General features: G+C 35.1%; 1 protein-coding gene across 1 annotated transcript in view; it reads right to left on the reverse strand.

Annotated features, from left to right (window-relative positions):
* Nucleotides 1-280: 280 nt before the first annotated feature.
* The window catches only part of LOC111154290 (coiled-coil domain containing 102B), a 139,410-nt gene continuing 129,532 nt past the window's right edge, over nt 281-10,158 (reverse strand). The window contains exon 7 of the mRNA XM_022513795.1: nt 281-972. Coding sequence (XP_022369503.1) covers nt 934-972 — 39 coding nt within the window. The 3' untranslated portion in view covers nt 281-933. The remainder of the gene's footprint in view (nt 973-10,158) is intronic.

The following is a 10,158-nucleotide window of genomic DNA, read 5'->3' on the forward strand; positions in this document are numbered from 1 at the left end:
AGACAGAATGGATGTTGAATCTCCAACACATTTACTTTCATGTTTTGCCTTCATAAAATATTTAAGTGTATATTTTATATCATCTGTTCTCAGATCTCAGATCACCGGATCATTATCCTAATTGATTGTCTTTATCCTCTTGGATTTATCAATATTTGGCCTACCACATTGTTATACTTTTCTTATGTATATGTAGCTCTGCATGTCTGTGTATGTAATGGGGGGATGTTTTATATATTACATATATATAAAATAGCTATAGATGTAATATATATTATATATCTATATATCTATATATGAATTCTATAGTATGCATATGGCAAATAAAATGGTGGGACATATTCTGACATAAGTACCATCCTCTCCATATTCTACTTGAAGATGAGATTTATTTTCAGGTTGTATCCCAATAAAAATAACTCTATTTCTATGGTGAGGTGAACACTGATGATAGTGTACAATGTTTGGAATAAAAAGAGATAAAGGTAGAGAACATATTGTAGCCATTCTTAGATAATACTCTGAAGTAATCAACAAGTATTTTGCTGCAGATGCTAACAGAAAACTTCCAAAATAACAATTTGGTACCGGCTTAATCATTAAAGAAACTAAGCTACATCATTAGCGTACACCAAGAATAATCTGAATTGATGGATAAAGTCCCTAAAACAACACAGAAAGGTACTTTAATTTCAGTGCAAAAATTTGGTCAGAGACGAACAACAGGATCTAAGGATAAAGCAACTAGTAAAGGTCATGACATGACAATTCTTTTAGCTACACAAACTAAGTATAGCCACCAGATCCCTTGAGGGGAGTACTTAAAAGTCAACTTAGGAGATCCCATGACTTCTTTTTTTGTGCCTTCCCCACCCTTTCCACAGCATGTGGACTTTTGCTATCATTCTTCCTCCCTTCGCTCACCAGCAGTCTTCAGATCAGTCCTTGGAGCTCCATCACCAAGCAAGGGACCTGTGAGACAATAGAGATAGATTTTAGAGCCTTAGAATCTCAGCTTTCTCCCAAGTTTCCAAAGCCATTTTTCTCCTCTACCCCACATACTTAGAAGAATCTCAGAAAATTAGTAGATTTCACTTGTTTTCTTCAAATTTTACCCAAAGCAAATAAGCCCCTGCACTTATTTACTGGGTATGGAATGTTCTTACACCAGGCCCCTCCAGGTAATAAACTCCTCTCTCCTTTCTGATCTCATTCTGAATTGTCATTTCCCAGGAAGAAGCAATATAACCTAAATCTACTAATTTTCAGCATTTAACTCAGTCACCATTATAGACTTCTTTGTTGATGATTTGATTTGACTGTAGGTTTCATGAGGACAGCTGTTACATTGTGTGTCTTGCTACCCTTACATTCGCTACCCACCCTGTGTGTGTGTCTGAAATATAGATTGGCTATTTCAACATCTATGCCAGAGTTCTTCTAGTTTTCCCTCTTGGATTGCTAAACACCTACATTTTCTTGAATCTCTTATAGCTAGAGCTCCAGATAAGCTCTAGATGCTGGAAAATAAATGTGCTCAAGCAAGGCCTGAATTTGGGCTGATCTCAGTGGGGAAGAGTGGTAACAGGAAATTATAGAGCAGTCAAGTCCAGTCATTAGGTGCCGTCTATCCCCATCTTGTAGCTAAGGTGAGTGACCTTGGGGACAGGGATGAAAGAAAAGATGTCATGGAACTCTGTCTCTTCCTGATACCTTTTCTGAGGAACCCATTCTCTAGTTAGGCCTATTCTGTGGTGGTGAACCAGGGGTCATTCCTGTACATCCAACATGGAGCTTGTCCCCACGTCCCAAGTCATCAGATTCCTTGTATTATATACATTTCTGTTATTTATCTGTTTTTGGATACCTATAGCCAAATTCTGAGTTCAGCAAATGTTTGTTGAATTAATCAATAACAAAAGAAAGAGTAGATGTCACTTGATTTTAAATGATTTCTTTTACAAATAATAGATGAGATACCTTATCTTTTATAAAATTATGTCTAATATTCTTCTTCTCTTCTTTTAAAATGATATATTACAAACACATGTGAAATAAGTAATGGGATAAATAACACCATTTGAAAATTTGTATTGCCTCATCACAGAAAAAACAGAAAACCTTTTTACCTAGTTTTGAAAAAAAATTGATCCTTCCTTTACAATCATTTAAAATAAAAACAAATTAATTTTATCTTAAAATGGATTACATGGTAATAAGCAAAAGGTGGATAAGACAAATCTAATAAAAAGAATGAACAAGGCATTCCTCATATGGTACAAATTAAGCTAATAAGCAGTGACTCATTCAAATATAAAGACCAGAAAACATTAAAACTCAGATAATTATCTGGAGAAAAGGACGTATTTGGGTTTTAAAATTTCATAAATCCAAATTTCTTTTTTTCCTATTTGTATACAGAGCCAAAGGACATAGTTCTAATTATGAAATGCTCATTAATATGGTTAAAAAACATTCCAGCTATGTCCGCCCAAATTGAGCCAAATAAACAGTTTCTTTGGGAGAAATTGAATTAATTCTATCTGGCTTAAGGTAGGATAATTAATTTTAACTGGCTTAAGGTAAAATTATTCTTATAATACAGACTCAGCCAGCTAATTATTTCTCCATATGCTACTGTTCCCCCACACCTGCTTCACCTTGGCACAGCAGACCTCTTACATTTCCCGGCTCCTTCCCCATGTTGTCAAGGACATGCCACCAAAACAGCCACCAATTTGCCTCCAGCACAGAGAACCAGATTTTTAGGCATTAGTGCAGTAGACTGGAAAATAAATTTCATTTGGGATGTTTATTTAAATTAACTATGAAGTATATAAAACATTCTTGAAAGTAATTTGAAATTGTCACTAATGAAAGATATTTACCATATTCACTAAAGTCAAACACACACGCGCGCGCACACACACACACACACACACACACACTCTGTGATAATGCCAAATCAGAAATAACCTAGTCATTTACAGTTATGAAGGGCATTGTAATACACTTTGAAAACACTCTGTGTTGAACTTGTGGTTTTCCAAGTTTTAGTGGACATAAAAGTCATCTAGATACTTTTCTGGGGGGGGGGTGCGGATTTTGGCTAAATCTATCAACATCTTATTTTTACTTATTTTTTGGCTGCGAAAATAATTTTTTAAAATGTATTCAAGTTCTAGTTAGTTAACATACACTGTAATATTAGTTTTAGGTGTATGATACAGTGACTCAACACTTCCTTCTACCACCCGGTGCTCATCCCAAGTGCCCTCCTTCACCCCCATCCCCTTACACCCACCCCCTCCCCCACCTCCTCTCTGGTGACCATCAGTTTGTTCTCTGTAGTTAAGAACCTGTTTCTTGGTTTGCCTCTCTCTATCTTTTCTCTATCTTTTCTTTCCCCTTTGCTCATTTGTTTTGTTTCTTAAATTCCACATATGAGTGAAATCATATTCCACATATGATATGAAATAATATCTTTCTGTGGCTGATTTATTACACTTAGCATCATACTTTCTAGCTCCTTCCATATCATTGCAAATGGTAAGATTTCATTCTTTTTATGACTGAGTAATATCTCATTGTGTATATATATGACATTTTCCTTAACCATTTATCACTGAATGGGCATCTAACTACTTTTAAAATATATAAATATATATATACACACATTCCTACTTCCCAAGTTACATGCCTATTAATTTAGAATTTTCGTTTTTTCAGAAACACCCTATTTGGTACAGCAGGACCATAATCCAACTTCAGGAAACATTGCTCCAGGAGATAAGAACATCTAATTCATTTTTAAATTCCTTCTACCATGTGAATTATGCTGAACAGACACAGAATAACATGATTTCAGAATGCTAGAAAAGGAGCTGAATGTGAAATATGAATGTGATTTGTAATTATTCTTTCTTCTTTTTTTTTTTTTTACAAGTCACATGGTCTTCATTTTATTTAGTTATTTTTTTCTCAACAGAAAATGAAAGCACTTGCAGAAAGGAGGAGGAGTGCCCCATCTCCTATCCTGGATAAAGCCCTACAAAAAAGGCCAAGTACCAAGTAATTGAATAGACTTGTTTTACACATTTGGTATGTTTTTTGTTGTTATTGTTGTTGTTTTCTTTTCGCTGTTTTTTTTTTTTAATGTGTGAGGGTTTTTTTTTTTTTTTAAGATTTTATTTATTTGACAGAGAGAAAGATCACAAGTAGAGAGAGAGAGAGGAGGAAGCAGGCTCCCTGCCTAGCAGAGAGCCCGATGTGGGACTCGATCCCAGGACCCTGAGATCATGACCTGAGCTGAAGGCAGAGGCTTAACCCACTAAGCCACCCAGGCAACCCAAGGTTTTTTTGTTTTTTTTTTTAATTTTTTTTGTTTGCTTTTTTTATTTTGTTTATTTTTTATTTTTTTGTTTTTTATCAACAGCAAAATTCTCTGTGTAGTAATAGAAAGTATAAAATTCAGACCTTATTAAATAACATCAGCACAGAAGTAATTATTCTTTCTTGACTCATGTTACACTAAACTAGAACTACGTTCACACACATGCACACACACACACACACACACACACACGGAACTATGTAATGGAAAATGAAATTAAAGTTGGTTAAAAAGCAAAGAGATGATTGTTGTTAGTAACTGATATACTGATGCTTCCTTTTGTCTGTTTTCCTAGAATTTAGAGAAAATTAGAAAGCCTGCCAAATGCTGTAGGGATATAAATACCATTAAATTAAGCAAAATAAAATGATAGGGGAACAGAAAGTGATGGGCAGTAGCAGAGAAATACGAAATGAAAAATCTCTCAATTATGTCAACAACCATATTAAATTTAACTGCATGAATTAAAAATAAATAAATCCAGCAAGTGGAAAGAGTACACTAAGCTGTATCGGGAGCCAACAGCTATTTTAGTGAAAATAAACTGAAATTCTAAAGAAATATTACATTGTCCTCATGAACCCAAATTAGTGATTTTATTTAAACATAGTAGCTAAATTTTGGAAAACACAATAGGATAATGGAATTTTGGTGCTGGCAGAATCTCAGCCATTTATTCCAGACTCTTTTCTTAAAAATGAGAAAACTAAAGCACAGAGTATTATTTGGCCAAAATACTGAGCACGGACCAGGATAAGAATTTTATTCTTTCATTCTCTAACCTCTGGTTCCATTTTCCTGTTACAGATTTGCTGAATCACATATTTGGCGGTTACCACTTTCACTGAGTAGTAATGTGGATGTCTTTGGAGTCTCTCTCGTAAATCCACTAACTCCATGAGAGCTCTGTTGTCAGACCTATGCACTTCCCCAAACACCACCTCCAAATACCATCACCTTTGCAATATGGTTTCAACATATGAACTTTGGAGGGACATAAACATCCAGCAGTTCTCAGTATTCCCAAAAGTCATCCATAGATTCAATGAAATCCCTATCCAAAGTGCTATTGCTTCTTCTTCTTCTTCTTCTTCTTCTTCTTCTTCTTCTTCTTCTTCTTTTTTTGCAGAAATGGAAAAGCTGGATCTTCAAATTCATATGGAATTTTAATTGGCTCCAAATATCCAAAATGATAATGAAAAAGAAGAAGGTTAGAGGAGTCATATTTCTTGATTTCAAAATTTATTACGAAGGTGCAGTAATTGAAACAATGTGGTACTGGCATAATGATAACCATGTGGACCAATGGAATGAAACTGAGCCTCCAGAAATAACCCCATATATCTGGAAACTACTGATTTGCGACAAAGGTACCAGGACCGCTGAATTGGAGAAATATAAAAGTCTCTTCAACAAATGGTGCTGAAGCAACTGGGTAGCCATATATAAAATAATGAAGTTGGATTCCTATTCTTACACTGTATGTGTGTAAATTAACTCAAAAGAGGTCAATGACTTAAATATAACAGGTTAAACTATAAAAGTCTTAGAAGAAAACATAGGATTTAGCAGAATCACAATCTTGGATTTAGCAGAAATGAAAATTTAAAAGAACAAACAAACAACAAAAATAGATATGCTGGATTTTATCAAAATTAAAAACTGCATACATCAGAAGACATTCCCAAGAAAGTGAAAAGACAACTGAAGAATGGTAGAAAATGCTGGGAAATCAAATATCTGATAAGACTTAATATTCAGAATACATAAAGAACTCTTATAACTCAGCAACAGAAAGGCAAACAACTTCATGTTTACAAAAAGGGGTAGGGGCACCTGGGTGGCTCAGTGGGTTAAGCCTCTGCCTTTGGCTCAGGTCATGATCTCAGGGTCCTGGGATAGAGTCCCGCATCGGGCTCTCTGCTCAGCCGGTGAGCCCGCTTCCTCCTCTCTCTAGCCTGCTTCTCTGCCTATTTGTGATTTCTCTCTCTCTGTCAAGTAAATAAATAAAATCTTTAAAAAGGGGGCAGGGAGAGGAATGCCTGTGTGGCTCAGTCATTAAGCCGCTGCCTTCGGCTGAGGTCATGATCCCAGTACCCTGAGATCGAGGCCCGCATCGGGCTCCCTGCTCAGTGGGGAGTCTGCTTCTCCACCCACTCCCCCTGCTTGTATTCCCTTTGGCTCTCGCTCTCTCTCTCTCGATCTCTCTCTCTCTCTCTCTCTGTGTGTCAAATAGATAAATAAATAAAATCTTTTTAAAAAGGGGAGTGGGGGGCAAAGAGCTTGAATAGACATTTCTCCAAAAAAGAAGGATTTTTAAAAATCATTAGTCATGAGGGAAATGCAAATCAAAACCACCATAAGGTACCACACTATAAACCCAGTAGGATGAGTCAAAACACAAATCAAAAAACAAAAAAGAACAAGTGTTTCTGAGAATATGAGGAGCTAGGAACTCTTATACATTGTGATAGGAATGTAACGGTTCAGCCACTGGGGGAAAAAAAACTCCACTGGCTCCTTCAAACATTAAATATAGAACTACGATATGATCCTGAAATTTTATTCCTAGTTATGTACCTAAAATAAATGAAAGCAGGTATTCAAATTAATGCATGTACCTGTATGTTTATAATAGCACCATTTGAAAAAGCCAAATGATGAAAATAACCTAAGTGTCCATTGGCACGTCAATAAATGAACAAATTGTTGAATAAACACAGAATTACATACTATGAAACCAAAAGGAAAATGAAGTACTGAGGTACACACGAACCTTGAACACTCCATATGTAAGTTAAAGAAGCCGGACACAGAAAATTCCACGTTGTATGATCCTGTTCATATGAAATATCCAGAACAGGTAAATCCGGCTAGACAGAGAGCAGACTTGCGCTTGCTGGAGGTTCAGGGGAGCGAGGGTTGGGGAGCTGCTATGTGATGCTTACGGAGTTTCTCTTGGGGATGATGAAAATGCTCTGGCATCAGTTAGAGGCGGCCGCTGTACGACATCTTGAATGTACTGAATGCCACTAGGTTATTCACTTGAAAATGTTTAATTTTATGTAATGTAATTTCACTTTAAGAAAAAGGAAAAGGAAAAGAAAAACAAAATAGTGAACGTCTCAGACCTATGGGTTTTTCCCTCATCTTACAGTTTTATTTTTAATTTGAATTTTAGCTTAAGTTTTAAAGAAGTATTATAGCCATAGTGTTTTGTCATTTTAAATAAGAAACTAAATATTATTTTTTATCAGTGCTTTAAATCAAGCTAATATAAATCCACCGATAACAGTTATGTGAACTGCCAATCACTTTGTAAAAATGTAGTGATTAGTAGTCCACTAGACATATCAAACACAAAATGATATAATTTCATATCTGAATGTCACAATTTATATTATAAAATTTCATGAAGTTCTAAATCTGCAAAATATAAGTGACCTAAGTGTTAAAATTTGCATCTTGGTTTTAATTGGCTATCGGATAAAATATCATTGATCTAACATACAGGAAAGAGATTTTGAAGGATATTATAAACGCCCAACAATCTTATAGACCTCATCGCCCTCTAACATAGAATAAAAAGGAAAGTAAAAGAATTAATGATAAATCAAAATATACAATGAAATTTAAATAATGAAAATGGAACATAAATTTACTTATTCATTTGACAGCACATTTAAAAGGTGTGCCGAACACTGTAGTAGGGGTTGGGATTTACTATTCATAATTTGAATTTAATAAGCTATGACAGCATTTTGCTTATAAGAAAAAGTGAAATCCCACCCAGTGATAATATATTCCTAGAAACAAGGTTTCATATATACAAAATCCCTATCTGTGTACCTATTCCCCAGGGGAGAATCACAAAACAGAAAGAAAAAATAAAACTCCTATTGTAGAGTTTATTTATAAAAATCAGTTTATTGTATGTGTGCGCATGTGCATTTGTGTGCAGCATGCCTGTGTGTATTTAAGGGTGAGTGAGGGCAGTCATATTATATTAGAGAAAATGTCACCCTATTGTGTAGTATATTGATTTATTCCAATCCAGTGGGAACTTTCAGTAGATACCTCCTTATGACATTCATAAACAGTACTTAAGAATCTATCTCTGGTAACTTCAGAAATTCTTGGGGAAAAGAACATTGTTCTGGTCAACCACACAATCCCATTGACTTTTGTTAAAATGTACACAAAATCATGGATGTGTCTCTAAGTTTTATGAAATAACTAAATTATCAATTCATAAAAGACATCCAACGTAGCTTAATATTTTGCTACAAAGACATTTTTCAAAATGAATTATTTTCATTTTTATATATAAAATATATCCCACCTATGAAAGGGTTAAAAATTTCCAGATATCCACAAGTCTCTATAGTAATACACTGTTTTACTAATCACTATATTAAAAATTAAAATTTCTAATGTAGCTCAGGAAGCAAAGCTATGTAAGAATAGTTAAAGAAAAACATGAAATGACCCTATCTAATAACATCAAATTATGTTATTCTGTATTTAAATTATTATTTTATAACATTTTAAGGATATTTTTATTCTTAAATTATTCAATAATATTATGAGCAAAGAGGGTTTCAAAAGAGAAATTGTGAATGAGGAAAAGTTAACAAATCCATAGGTTTGCTCACTAAACCTCTGAATGAAAATAAAATATTTCTGAGGGTAAAGTTACTAAATAAAATAAATGTCATTCCAACTCAAGGAATAGACACCATCAGAAAAGTAAATCCATTAGGAATTGGCTTTGATGGCCTTTCCACTCTCAGATTAATTCATCACTTTCCTGAGACACATCAATTACCACTCTGTCACATTAACTTTCTGAAAATGACCCAGAGTGTGACCTGAAGGAAGGGATTCAGTCGCCAGAATGATTTAAGAAAACGAGCCTCCAAAGCTTCATGAGAGGCATGTTGACTGGTTTATGGGGCTTTACCCTGTAGAATACTGACCACTTTTTCCAGTAACTTTTCACTTTAAGAAGTATTATTTGGCATGGAGAATACATATATTGCATATCAACAGAATTGAGGCTTTCCAAGTAAAAAATCAGTCTCACTTCAATAAAGTAAATAAAATAAATCAGCATTTACAGGATAGGAATCATATTTAGGAAAATGGTTGGGAATTACAATTCTATTTTTCTCTATTACAGCAAAATCAGGACATAATTTGATAAATGTTAGCTTACACACACCACTTTTCCCTTCTCTGTCCCTCATTTGTCTTCTCCTTTCCTCTTCTCTCTGTCCTCCTAAAAGTCCCTGGAAGGGAACAAAGGGAGGAGGGGAGGTGGAAGTAAAAGCTCAGAAGAGATTAGAATTCTTGAAGTCCTTAAAGCTTCCTTTTCCTTTCACCAAGCCCTGGTGAAGATGTGCTTTTCTTAATCATGTGATTTACCAGTCGTCTTGATCATTCCTTCTGTCTGCGTCTCTCCTAGGCACAGTCCCACCTCTCAAATGTTCGTACTGATCAGTAAGTTTCCAGTCTATTCATTAAAAGTTCAGGTGCACTGCTCGTTTTTTATTTTTTTTATTTTTTTTATTTTTTATAAACATATATTTTTATCCCCAGGGGTACAGGTCTGTGAATCGCCAGGTTTACACACTTCACAGCACTCACCATAGCACATACCCTCCCCAATGTCCATAATCCCACCCCCCCAACCCCCCTCCCTCCATTAACCCTCAGTTTGTTTTGTGAGATTAAGAGTCACTTATGGTTTGTCTCCCTCCCTG

This window comes from Enhydra lutris, unplaced genomic scaffold (genome assembly GCF_002288905.1).
Source record: "Enhydra lutris kenyoni isolate GAN:26980312 unplaced genomic scaffold, ASM228890v2 scaffoldscaffold36, whole genome shotgun sequence".
In the NCBI taxonomy this organism is placed as follows: Eukaryota; Metazoa; Chordata; class Mammalia; order Carnivora; family Mustelidae; genus Enhydra; species Enhydra lutris.